Genomic DNA, 14,195 nt, shown 5'->3' with positions numbered 1-14,195 from the left:
GTTTAAGGTTTTTCTGCCATTAGCTCTGCTCTGTTTCATCATTTAAAATACAGAGTGTAATTGTAGAGAATGATGCAGTGTTATGGAGAAACCGCTATAAAACCAAAAATAAAAATGAGTCTTTTCTTTGCTATTAATATTCTATTAATTATCCGTACTACACGTACAATTCCTTATATCTGAAGCAAAAAAAAAAAAAAGTGTCACTTTAAGGGCTCTGACACAGAAAACCTGGGTTTGAATCTCAGTAATCCAGCACCTATTCAGTGGGGAGACCTTGGGCAAGACTATCGAACACTTGTACTGCCTATCGAGCGCGCCCTAGTGGATGCAGCTCTGACGCTTTGAGTCCGCCAGGAGAGAAGCGCGATATGAATGTTATTTGTCTTGTCTTTGCCTGACTAAGGTTCTCTAAAGCTGGAGAACACTAGAGAACATAAGCAATCCTGCATACCTGGCTTGGGTTTATTTTTAAAAAAAAAATGATCTACAACTGCAATTGTCTGAGCATCTGTAGACCTTGGCTGGGTCATATCAGGCCATAATAGAAAACGCTACATTATTTTATTTTATACTATTACAGCTAAATGGTACAAATGTTTCAGACTTCTGCCCTTCCTCAGATGTGTTGACTCCAATACGTTTTCTTTGTTTATTCTATGGTGATTCAAATAAAGGGGTGATCCTATAAGCTCCATCCAAGCCATTTTACTTTTTTAGCGGAATTAATGAGTCTGATTCTGTGAACCCTGATATGTATAGAAAGCTCCAGGATTATACTTCGCAAAACTACCTTTCCGGATACGTTCACAGCGGGACATTGCGGGGCTGCGTTCTAAAGCCTTATAACGCAGCTTACTGCACTGCAATGATAATCCTATTGGATGTTCACAGTGTGACGTTACCGTTGCATTGTAACATGTACAGTTGTGGTAAAGCACTGCTGCAGTGCATTACCTCCTAAACTCACACGTTACCAGGTACAGGAAAGCATACTTTTCATTGACTGTATGCTTCACTGTACCTACTGTATGCAACGGTAACGCAGCGTTATTTTGTTTTTTTTTTGTGTTGTAATGCTGCGTTGTGACTTTTACGTCGCATTACAACGCAACGCGCCCAAAAAGTCAAAACGCAGCATTACCAGCGCATACAGCATATACAGTAGAAAATACGGGCAATGAAAAGTATGCTTCCAAGTCATTACTGAACATGTGCAAACAGTCTAACGCAGCTAATAACGTGTATAACACACTGCATGCAGTACTTTCACTTAACGTGCAGCGTTAGACCCCAACGCAACGTGTGCACTGTGAATTGATTTTTCATTGCAGTGCATTAAATGTTGTTTTAACGTGCGACTTAAACGTTACACTGTGAAAGAGGCCTATGTATCATCTGATGTCTCTATTGGGCAGTTTATTGAAGCCAATGACTGAAAACTATAAGCTGACATTTTATTTACCTGTCTCCTCCTAATCGCCTACTAAAAACAAAAACGTTTGGGAAACGGCTGAGATTTTACTGAGCGTTTATATGGCAGATTTATGTCTAGCTTACACTGTTCAGAGACATGACGCAACCTCTTTCCTTATGTCCGTTGTTTATATAGAGGCATAGTGGTGTTTATACAATGACAAGGAAAGCCGTGGAACTCCACAGAGGGAATACAGGTGTCTCTTACGCAGGTAAGAGTTAATCGCCTGGAGGTTGACAGGTTGTATCTATTTTGTAAGAGCTGAACCAACTAAGTACTTTGTGGGTGGATCAGGTCAGGGCACAATGGAAATGCATTAAATTTTCATGTGAATAGATACAGGAAACTCAATTTCCTGCTTAGAGATCAAGGTTGAGAAGTAGCAATCATTCTAAAGTCACTGGAGTAGTGAAGAGTCCCTCCCCCTACCAAGCATAACAAAGGACTCAATGAGATTCTTTTCTTTCTAATTTTTGTTCTTATCTGAATGTCTGGATAAGGGTGGTGTGAACAATCCAGTGCAAGAGCCTTCTGGAGTTTATCTGCTGTGATGTTGTGAAGGATGATACTTTTTAAAATAAATCTGGGTACATTTGTAACTACAAATGTTAAAGATGCATGTTTGGTGCAGTCCCCACAGCTGCCTATGCATAGTTTTAAAGCTCTTTGTAATATTCAAGGTGTCCCCAGTCTCTGGCAGTTGTAAGAAAACCAGGATATTAAGCTTGCTATTGGGCAAATGGCCCCTGTTGTTTCAAGCCAGTTGTTTCAGCAGCTTAAAGCAGGCCTGAACTGTTGCACAGGATAGAAGGGAAGCATAGAGAAATGCAACCCTGTATGTATAGCTGTGGCTGGATAGTGTAATGGTTAAGTGCTCTGCTCTTCCTGTTCAGTAAGCCAACACCTATTCAGTAGGAGACCTTTGGCAAGTCTCCCTAACACTGCTAGTGCCTATCAGAGCGCATCCTAGTGGCTGCTGCTCTGGTGCTTTGAGTCCGCCAGGAGAAAAGCGCAATTTGTCTTGTCTATTACTTTAGCCTGTCTAATCCTTTCCTCATCTGTAACTAATCACAAGTTTGTAATTTCATATTGCAGCTGTGTCGGCTGACTGCCATGGCAGAGCAATTAATTGGTAAACACAGGATGTTAACCCTATGTCTGCTTCCATGAAAGCAGAAAGTGGACACACTGATTCATTGCAGGATTTAGATCAACTGTTATGCTAGGTACACGCGGTACAATATAAGAATTTGAACACAGGTTCCAAAAGCAGAGTAAAAAGCTTAAAATCTGTTTTTAAAAAGGAAGGTAGTGGTCGAAGCAGATCATTTCGGTGGCAAACGCTGAACGGTGACGGTAATTCGGGGCTCCAGCAGTTGCCAGACCCCGAATTTAATCTGAGTTGCGACAATAGTATTTAACGGCAGCAGGGTGAGCAATAAATTTGCACTGTTTCTATCTCCTGCTTTCATGGAAGCAGACCATATAATGAACCTCCAGACTAAAAATCTACTCGGCAGCACTGGAAAGGCTTGGTGTTTCTTCGACAGTTTCAAAGAACTTTGTTTTTCTTACCCAAGCCTCATTTTTAGCTGCACAGAAGCTAAGCTCTGCCCCATGAAAGACATCTGCCTGGGCATTTTACCCTGATGCTGTGCAAAGCATGATGGGATTTCTCATATTGTTCTGATATTGTTCTCGTTCTGCTAATTTGGTGCAAATTTGATTTTTATTATTTTGAATTTGAGCTTTGAAGCCTAGCGCGTGCAACTGGGAGGGGTGATCCTGGCAGTTGGAACGGTCTCATGTGTCTTGTCACCTCCTTTCAACCAAAAAGATGGCTGCCCCCATGAAATCACAAACATTTGCCTGTTCTTTTGAAACAGGGTGGGTAAGAGATTATTACCGATCTATTTTAATTAACGTAACTAATGCAACTTAGTGACAGTATGTTTGTTTAGGCTGAGGTTCCTCTTTAACATCCTGCACTTTCAAATGAGCTTTCCTGCTGTGGCAGACAGGTGACACGAGGGAGCTCAAATTACAACTTGTTTAGTCACAAATAAGGGGGAATGGGACAAGTAAAACTCTCTAAATACATACAGGGTGCATTTCTCTGTTTTCCTTCTGTTCTGTGCAAGAGTTCAGGTCCACTTTAAAGAGGAACTCCAGTAAAAATAATGTAATGAACAAAAGTGCTTCATTTTTACAATAATTGTGTATAAATGATTGTCTGTGTTTGCCCATTGTAAAATCTTTCCTCTCCCTGATTTACATTCTGCCAACCTGTCGACATCTTTACTGCTGGCAGGTAATGTCTGTGGAAGGCGATGCTGCTTTTTTGGCAGTTGGAAACAGCTGTTATTTCCCACAATGCGATAAGGCTCCCACAGTGTGATGTCAGAACCATGGTCCCGACATCACACTGTGGGAGGGGTTTCACCACAATATCAGCCATACAGAGCCCCCTGATGATCCGTTAGTGAAAAGAAAAAAAATTTCTCATGTAAAAGGGGGTACTATCGGCTACTGATTAGGACGAAGTTCAATCCTTGGTTACAGTTTCTCTTTAACACTTATCACTGGATGTCCAAACCATTCCCACAAATACCTTTTATATAAAGTACTTCTGTATTACAATAATTGCACACAAATGCATACTTGTGTGCTTTTAAAATAAATAGCATTAATGCTGAGCAAAGCCTTTTCCTCAGTTTGCTGCTATGAGAAAATGAAGCCTGAACGCAGCATCCAGTCATATGGACTCTGCATTACTCTCTTCCTAGAAGCATTTCCCAGGAGACCTGTAATCCTGCTGATGTCTTGCATTCTCTCTCGCTCTGTGTATACAGTGCAGTATATTTGTTACACTGTAGCAGATGTAACCGCTTATCCAGGGCAGGGGTGCAATCTGTACTGTCCTGTGCATGGAATAAAATATAAATATGTACCGTATGTGTTCAGTGCATTGTAATTGGCAAGCGTTGATATCTGACTGTAACCTTGGCCCAGCGCAGCTTCTGAAGCCTTTTCCCTGACTTAGAATAGATCCTTTACTTCCTATATCACTTTCCAGCACTTTGTGCCAACTTCAAATGACTTTCTGCTATCGGAGGATAGGAGATGGGAATGCTCCGGAAATAACAGTGCCAGTTCAGTGCTGGGTCTTCTATTAATGTTACTCAGTGACCACAGCAGATAATAATATTTCCTCAGTAAAGGTCAAAGTGCAGGCTCTGGTTATTTATCTTACTACTTATTTTTCCACTTCAGGATGCAGTATTCCAAAGCAGGTCTGCATAGCAGATGGAATCCAGCTAGAAACTCAGCTGAACTGAAGCCTCTTGGAACAGTGAGAGCAAAAAGGGAAAAAAAAATATCTAGTTGAAATAGTCTTCTCTTTATTTGGATAAATAACTAAGAACAGTTTGATTAATAAAGAGCATGGGGTTGATTCTCAAAGCAGCGTTATGTTGTAACGCATGGATTTACACATGTTGTTAACGCAGGAAAACATGTTTAAAGTTTTACTGTTCAAAATGTACATTCTGTGTAACAAATAAACTGGGCAGTGGGAACATAAGAGGTTGAAATTTTGTTTCTGCTTGTTCATGTGCTCTCTCACCTGTTGTTTTATCTGTTGTATAGTTAACGGACATTTTATCTTTTGAGTGACAAAACTTTACTATTATTATTATTATTATTATTATTATTATTTAGTATTTATAAAGAGCTGTGGAAAATGTCAGTGCTGTATAAAGTGTACTGTCCCTCATTGGGGCTCAGAAACCAATCCCTACTGTAGTCATATGTCCATCATAGTCTAGGGCAAGCTTCTTGGGGGGCGCAATTCACTGTGGAAGGGGGGGTAGGAATCTGGAATAGCCAGTGGAAGCCCATGCAAACGCATTAACTTTTTTATTACCATACCGTTTTGAGCGTAATTCAATGAGTTACAGATTAACGCTTCTCTGTGAATTAAATTCATTTAATTACTAACATTACTAGGAATCTTTTGCAGTGTTGGTAGAGACTGAGATTCTGCAGCATTCTGTGCCAATAACACACTTGTTGGCATCAGACTCTTTCAGTTAAAATGGGACATGAGGAAAAATTTTCTCATTTTCAAGCCTGAGTATCAGCCGATGTTGTACTATCAGTAACCTTGTTCCCAGATTCTCTGCAGGTTTTTAACGCTGGATACAATAAGAAGGGCTTAAAGCGTGAAAATAATGTAATGAACAAAAAGTACTTCATTCTTACAATAATTATTTATAAGTGATTTAGTCAGTGTTTGCCCATCGTAAAACCTTTCCTCTCCCTGATTTACATTCTGACATTTATCACATGGCAACTTTTTTTTACTGCTGACAGGTGATGTCAGTGGAAGGAGATGCTGCTTGCTTTTTGACAGTTGGTAACAGCTGTAAACCGCTGTTATTTCCCACAATGCAAACGGGTTCACAGACTGGAAACTGTCAGGACCATGGTCCTGACATCACACTGTGGTAGGGGTTTCACCACAATTTCAGCCATACAGGGCCCCTTGATGATCAGTTTCTGAAAAGGTAACAATTTCTCATGGGAAAGGGTTTATCAGCTACTGATTGGGATGAAGTTCAATTCTTGGTTACGGTCTCTCTTTAAACAGTTGTGGGCAGTCTGTAACCATAGTGATGTTGTTTTTTGCAAGGCTGTAAAGTGCCAGCCAGGCTAGCTGAGATAGTCACACACCTCTCCTGCACTTTCTGTACAAACACTCTCTAGGGTCCATTCACACTAGAAGCGCTTAGTTAGTTTAGCGCTTGATTAGCATTTTTTTTTTAAATCGCTCCTATTCACTTTCGTAAAAATCGCAGCGGTTTCGCAATTGTGTATGTGAAAATCACAGCAATTTTTACCACAATTTTAATGAAAGTGAATGGGAGCGATTTTTTAAAAAACGCTAATCAGTCGCAAAACGCTCAGAAAAGCTCTTCTAGGGCCCTTTTCCCACTGGCTGCGATCTGATTCCAAAAGCGAATCGCAGCTGTTTTTCAAATTGCTAGAGCACCGAGATAACGTAAATCGCAGTGCTCATTTTCCACTACGGCGCTTCAATCACAAATTTTTTGCCAAAATGAGATCGCCGTCCAGCGTGATTCGTAAAGGGCCTTTATTCAGATGCACTGCATAATGGCTTCCTCTTCCAGTGAGTTGGAAGCACTGAATGGATGTGAGTGTTTTTTGTTTTGTTTTTGTTTAACTGCAATCACAGATGCTAGCCATGTGCTTAAAATTGATCCTTTATTTAAAGATACTTCTTTAGACTTCAGAACTGTCTGCATTACATTTTAAATAAAACAAACAAAAAGTGCACCAAACACTATCTGTTTTTGTTCTCACCGTCGAGGTGTTTCACGGTTTTCATTTTTTGGGGTAAAGCTACTTTACAGGCAGTAGATGCGTAACTTCCCTGGCATTTAATTTTTGTTCTGGATTTCTGTGCAAAAAGTCCCAAAATGATGGAGAAGGTCTATCTTGGCTTTGTGTGTTCTATCTTATGGGTTATTTGCTAAGAATTGGAAACAGGTTGTTATCCCATTTGATCAAATTTTAAATATTTGAAGACCTGACACTGTTGGTGGTTTGGGCAAGCCTGGCTTCCAAACCCTCCCCCCTTTATTTTTTTTTTTTTTTTTCTCTCTCTCTCCCTCTCCCTCTCTCTCCTTACAGGTAAACAAATGCTGGGAATACACTGTCGATTCTGCGCCCGATCGTTTTGCCCGCTCAAATATCTTATCTTCCGCTCGTTTTCTTATCTCTTTTTTTCAATTAACGTCAATGGTGAATTGAGCATCAAAATGATCGGACGTGTTGGAAATTATCTATCTAACCATCTAAATGGCTTAGAATCGAGCCGTGTATTCCCAGCATTAGTTGCCCACTGATGATGCAGTCTTGATTATACAATCTTACCACTTCTATCTAATATGAGCAACTACCTAAGGTATCCTAAAAGCTATATTCCTGTAGTGTACCTTGTACTAGATACAGTAGATAAAATTGGTACATTCAATATTTTATCATTAGTGGGCCCCTTTAGTGTATTGTTGGTGACCTATTTTGCATGAAAGCAGGAGAAGAACCTTAAGATGGGCACCAAGTGTAATTTTTTTTTTTTGGCTGGGTTGTGTTTTATTACTGCAGTGTTCTGTACTTGCTTTGCACACATCAGTGTTGTCCAGAGAGTTCTACTTTTGACTTATCCTCCCAAGCTTGAGGATATTTTTTATCATTGCGAATGTGAGGCGGGCTTTCGTAGTATTCTTGTATAGCATTGCTCTCTGCCTTGCCGTTTCCCCATTAATTACATCCTTGCTGTGTTGTCGTTGTGGTGGCATGGAAACTAGCTTTAGAGGAGGTTAGAGAGGTCTGTAGCTCTTTGGATGTTTACTGAATTCCTGGATGAGTTGTCACAGTTTTTTACTTTGAAGTTGTATTGGTTGGTAAAAGACTAGAGTTCCAAATGTTTCAGTTGAAGATGATGACTTTTCCTGTAGTTCAGTGTGTGGCACCAATGCTAGGACCTATTTCCACTAGCACGCGTTTGAATCGCGTCCGGAAATCCGCCTCTGTTTTCAATGTGTATACGTGTAACGCATATGTGCTTTTATGCGAAAATTCACATTGCGATTTGAAAACGGCTTAGCTACAACATGTCATTTGTCACATGTGCTTGCTGGGTAAATCCTGCATTCGCAAAGTGACTTACCGCATTTATAAAGCGGATATATGCGGCACCATTGACTTACATTAGCCGCGATTCGCATCCAGATCTCACCCGCATGTGAATTGTGTTCAAAAAATTTGCATTGAATGAAAACTGCTCCATTCACAAACGTGTGTTGCAATTTGGATGTAGAAATTTGCTTCCGTGCGCATTTGGAAGCGCGTATGATGTGGTGACATGCAAGAACGGCAGAAAGGCGCAGCCATTTTGCCGTTAACATCAAAGGTGTTGCGCAGCAGTATGATGGGCTTGCGCACTGCTGCATGCATTTTGCTGGGATCAGCAGCGCAGTGGGTAGCCATGCAGAAGGCGCGTTGCGTTCCGATCTCACGGCCATCTGCACTACATAGATGTAAACGAGACCTTAGGGATGGTCTTGTAACAATTTCTATACTGACAGATTCCAACGTTTGATTTTGTCTATTTTAGAATTTCCTCTAATTGCATCATGGGGCTAATTTACTAATGATATGTAATACAGTGAAAAAACCTAATCACTCCACATGATCTTTTGTGATCATTTTTGGTGAGGTTTCTAAAGGCCCGTACCCAGTATGCAATTTGTATGGACTTTTTTTGTATCCCTCCCAACGACCAATTTTATGAGCAACGAGTGATCATTTCTGTGATCTCACGATGTGGGTACAGGTGTGCGATTACACGAATGACAATTGGTGACACGCGGCAATAATGGCCGTCACAACTGATCGGATCTTCATGAGCATACGCATATGTACGCCACCAGTGAGCTGGGCGCAGGATAACTCTAACGACTGCTCACCCTGCTGCCGCTCAAATCCCCAACTGTAAAATACTATAAACCCCCCGAGTCATTGCAACTCGGAGGGAGATCTTGTTCTGGGTCTGGTGATTGCTGGAACCCCGAATTACCCTTATGTGACCCGCGCAGTATAACATTACTGCTATTGCAGTGCCTACTTCACCTGCTTCAATTTAGTATCCCCTGACTACTCCTGTGCAAAGTACTATGATTGTGTCAACTCTCGTTCGTGCACATCCCATGTTCCACGGGTAGGATCGGGGAACGCTTGTTCGTCGGGTCACGTCACTGAGTGTTCCTGGATCCATCGTACCAGTCCACCTACGGGCCTTGTACGTCGGACCACAGTAATCTTCTTTAAAATGGCTTGTTCTCCGCATCCAGCTCCTTCCCCGTCATTGGTGACTCCACACCTCATGTTGTAAACTGATATCTGATGATCTACAGTGACTAATGGCCGTGTACATACTATGCTCCATTAGTTCCATTGCAGTAATAGGCAAAGTACATCTATGCACATTATAGCAAATTAAAGTGAAGTATAATTTGATCGTCCATAAATCTGCAATGTGCAGCGGTGTCATTATAGGCATATTTATAAATGTGTTCTTTATCTAAAGCCATTTAGCTTAGAAAATATATTCTCTCTAAAAAAAAATTTTTCTTTTTTGAATTTTTTTTAAAAAGTAAAATATGTTAACGTGTTTATTTTTTCTTTCTGTATAGCTCAAGTTCCAGATGGAGAGGAACAGTTTCTGCAGGACCTGCAATCTGAAAATCGTAAGTTTACATTAAAGGAAAACCTATAGAATACAACAATAATGCAAAGATTTTGTGCTAAATGGCGCACTTTAAACTACAGAAATTGTAAAGCCCTTTCGAAACGACTTTATTGAAGTGCCTTACCATAGAAAAAAATGTTGGTGTGGTACAACTGCTGTTCATGGACCATGCAGGAGGAGGAGGAGGAAGTTCCCTCCCTCCTTGTTACACTCCCCTACTCTTTCAGGGCTCACTCACCTACTCTATGTATTCCTCTTTTATGCCCTGCCCCCATGTGCCTTGTCACCTTTCAAATTAAAAAAAAAAAATTTGAGCAGCAATTTTGTAATAAACCATGAGAAGGAAGGACAGACTGATAAACGAATTACTCAGCTCTCCCAAGGACAAGCTGGAGAATGATCAGATATATTATACAATTGTACGGAAGAATTCATCTAGTTTATATCAGGAACAGTATAAAATGTTTACAAAACCGGAAAGAAAAGAATGCTTGCTTGTATTTGCATATATTTTTTTTTCCTTAAAGGGAGTCTAAAGCGAATTTATTAAAAAAAACATTAAAAAAACAAAAGGAGAGTTAAGGCTCTGGGTCCTATAGAGCCTTCCCTCTCCTCTCCCGTTCTGCTCATCCCAGGATCTCCCGAAGACTGGTGGCTCTGTAATGTGCATGTGCAAGAAAGCTCACGCATGCATAGTACGGAACGGCCCATCTTCAGGAACACTCGGACTCCCAAAGCCTTCGGCAGCAGCAGAGAGCAGTCTTTGACCCATCAGTCAGAGACTGCCAACGGGGGAAAGCAATAGAATGAAGGGACCATAGGAGGAACGAGAAGGCTCTATACGTAAAGAAGGAACAGAGGCGCCAACAGGATAAAATGCACACATTTTTTTTAAATTGCTGGAGAGGCAGTAGTGGACTTACCTCCTAGAAGCAGACACAATGACTGTCCATTTGAAAAAGACATACATTTATTGTATACTCTTAAAAAGTTCTATAGCCTTCTTTCTCCTTAGGTGAGTATCTAGTAGTAAAAAAATCACTGGATGGCAATGTAATGCTGGGAATACATGATGCGATCCGGTGGCTCGATTAGCAGCCGGATCAACTCCTGCTCGTCCCCGCATGCGCCCGGATTGATTCCCGCTCGTCCCCGCGGGCGCTCCTTATCTTCCGCTCGTTTCTTCTTCCATTGTCCGCCCGCGGGAATCGAGCGCGGAATCGATCCGGCGGGGTATCGGACACGTCGGAAATTATCAATCGAGCCATCAGCGGCTCGATTGATAAGGAGGAAATGAACCGTCTATACCCAGCATTACACTCCACTGAAGCTACCGTAATTGAGATCATTGCATTATCAGATTGTCATGTAATTATAGGCAAAGCAAATAATGCAGTTCAAATTCACACAAGGGTTTAAACCAGAGATCAAATTTGGGTTCCAAACCACATTAAGGCAACACAAGAAATATTTTTTTAAATTGTACCTACAAAGTGCCAGCTGCTTTAGTTCACCTACTTGCAGTTCTGAAAATAGCAGCACACAGCCAATGTAAACTTTGTTCTAGTTATAAAAGGTTAACTTATTTTTTTCTTTCCCAGTTAGCCGTGCTAAGATGTGTTGGGATATTTCCCAGCTGCGAACGGCTCATGATTAGTTACTAAAACATCGTGCGACTTGCCACTCCTTTCCTGAAAAAAAGGAACTTTAATAAAATTAAATTAAATTACAAAAGAAAAAAAATACATAAAAAAATAAAATTACAAAAAGATTGTATACTACTGAAACATGTTTGTGCAAATCTGCATGCATTTTAAAGCCCATCTAAACCTTAAAGCGGAATATAACCCTGCATTTCAACTCTCCTCTAAAACATTATTTACAGTATATTATATGCAACCAGCATTTTTTATTTTTTTTTTATTTTTTTTTACTAGACCAGCATTGGAAGGGTTACACAGGGCTTTAAGGTTCCTGGAGATTTCTGCAGACGCATCCGAAGCTGACATAGATACATTTTGTTTACATAAACGTATCTAAGTGTTGAATGTGACTCATCTCTCTGACTGAGAAGGAGCTGGAGAACAGCCAAAGAGTGTGTAACATTTATCAATAGATACATCTGACTAAATAGAATGTAACAATCTGAACTTCTGCATATCTCTCCACGGAACTTTAAACCTCTGTGTTTAACCCTTCCAATGCTGGTCTAGTAAAAAAAAAAATGCTTTTTGCATATAATATGCTGTAAATAATGTTTTAGAGCAAAGTTGAAATGCAGGGTTATATTCCGCTTTAAATTAAATAAAAACAAATGCATAGCAAGACTAGTGCTGACTAGCAGGGCTGGGGAGTTAGTACCAAAATCATCCAACTCTAACTCCTAAGCTTATGAAACCACTAACTCCAATTCTAGGTACCCAAAATTGCTCTGACTCCTTGACTCCAACTCCGCAGCCCAGCTGACTAGTTCAGCACCGCTCATTACTTCCTTATATGTTTCTGTATTGGTTATGTGATCTCCATATATATTTTTAATTGGTACAAAACACACATTATATGATACAGTATATCATCCTAGTCCATTAACAATGATGTATAATAAAGGCACTAGGACGTATGTCCATTCCATACATTGGTGCTAGGTGTGTACTGCGCATATGCGGCCACGGCATGCACGGTTACAGCCGCGGCCCTGCATGTGCATAATACAACATCGGGCGGGACGCAGGTGGACACGGACACCTGCAGTCTTATCATATAGGATTACATTTTCAATTTTCAGTTAAAACTAAAAGTGGCCACTAATGAGCCAATTTCTAGTGAAAAATCGTTAGTGATCAGATAATTCTGATCGTAAGTGAAATATCGTAATACATTTTTGGTACAAGTAGGAGGCGCCTGGGAAAGGATAACCAGATGTGTATTAAAATACTCTATATGGCAGTATCCAGCTATTAATAAGAATAGGTTGTCCTACCTTATAGGTGTCCCTTTAGGGAATAGAGACAAAAGGAAGTTTTATTTTAATGGTGCACTAGATGACAACGTGTTTCACGGTCACAACCGCTTCATCAGGTCAGTAGCAGTGCCTGTAATTACGGGTGTCTGTTTGTCCGGGCGCCAGTAATGACGCGTTGTCATCTAGTTTACCATTAAAATAATTCCTGTTACATTCAAACTTCCTTTTGTCTCTATTCCCTAAAGGGACACCTATAAGGTAGGACAACCTATTCTTATTAATAGCTGGATACTGCCATATAGAGTATTTTAATACACATCTGGTTATCCTTTCCCGGGCACCTCCTACTTGTACCCAAATAGTTAAAGAGACTCTGAAGTGAGAATAAATCTCTCTTCAGAGCTCATAGTTAGCAGGGGCATGTGTGCCCCTGCTAAAACGCCGCTATCGCGCGGCTAAACGGGGGTCCCTTACCCCCCGAAATCCCCTCCGTGCAGCGGGGGATTACTTCCTGCTTGAGGCAGGGCTAACCGCCGCAGCCCTGCGCCACGCGCGTCTGTCAGCGCGTATCTCCGCCTTTCCCCCGCCCCTCTCAGTCTTCCTTCGCTGAGAGGGGCGGGGAGAGGCGGCGATGTGCCGCTGATAGACGCGACTAGAGGCAGGGCTGCAGCCGTTAACCCTTCCTCTAGGAGCAGCAAAATCTGCGACCAATTTGGTCGTTGATTTTGCGGGGGGGGGGGGGGGGGGGGTGAAGGGGCCCTTGTTTAGCTGCGGGATAGCGGCGTTTTATATGAGCTTTGAAGTGAGAATTATTCTCGCTTCAGTGTCTCTTTAACACCCCTCTCGATAGTGGGGGAGATTAGGCCGATTTTTAGTCGACCAATAAATAGTTTTTTGGAGCAGCGACCTTCGAAGGACCCATGGCGGCCTGGAGGAGGAATAGTAATTAACGCCATCGGGAATTCTGAGTATGCCCTATGGAGAGATGGACTAGCCCAAAACCGGTCAGATTTCTAATACCTGCTGTAAGGGACAGCAACATAGGAGAAAAGTAATTTATGGCTCATTTTACTCTGAAAGAAATATGGTACTTGTATGTGTTTTACATGTATTTTAAATTTTAGCATTTTCGTGACAGTGGTCCTTTAAGCTTTTGTTACTAATCAGTCTGCAGTCATGTAGATGACATTTGAGGACGTTTAATGTTCTGCTTTGGCTTCCTGCTTGTCACATGATTTAGAAACTAGATACGGAATCAATTGGATGCCGGAGAGCAGCAAGCTGCAGAACTGCTGGAATACCACAGCAATCTCACGTTTAATGCAGTGATTTGATTAATTAGAGGACTGCCTAATCACTACTTGTATTAAAGCTGTGCAGATGAACTAGCGTTAAATGGCTTCCAGCTCCACAAATGTCTG

The 14,195-nt window shown here is 41.2% G+C and overlaps 1 protein-coding gene across 4 annotated transcripts in view; it reads left to right on the top strand.

Moving 5' to 3' along the window:
- ETV4 (ETS variant transcription factor 4) overlaps nucleotides 1–14,195 on the top strand; it is a 103,754-nt gene that overhangs the window by 36,383 nt on the left and 53,176 nt on the right. For all 4 annotated transcript variants that reach the window (XM_068263732.1, XM_068263729.1, XM_068263731.1 and 1 more), the window contains exon 5: nucleotides 9,757–9,810. In XM_068263732.1, coding sequence (XP_068119833.1) covers nucleotides 9,757–9,810 — 54 coding nt within the window. The remainder of the gene's footprint in view (nucleotides 1–9,756; nucleotides 9,811–14,195) is intronic.

This window comes from Hyperolius riggenbachi, chromosome 12, assembly GCF_040937935.1.
Source record: "Hyperolius riggenbachi isolate aHypRig1 chromosome 12, aHypRig1.pri, whole genome shotgun sequence".
Lineage (NCBI taxonomy): Eukaryota > Metazoa > Chordata > Amphibia > Anura > Hyperoliidae > Hyperolius > Hyperolius riggenbachi.
This window is presented reverse-complemented; position numbering and strand designations above follow the sequence as displayed.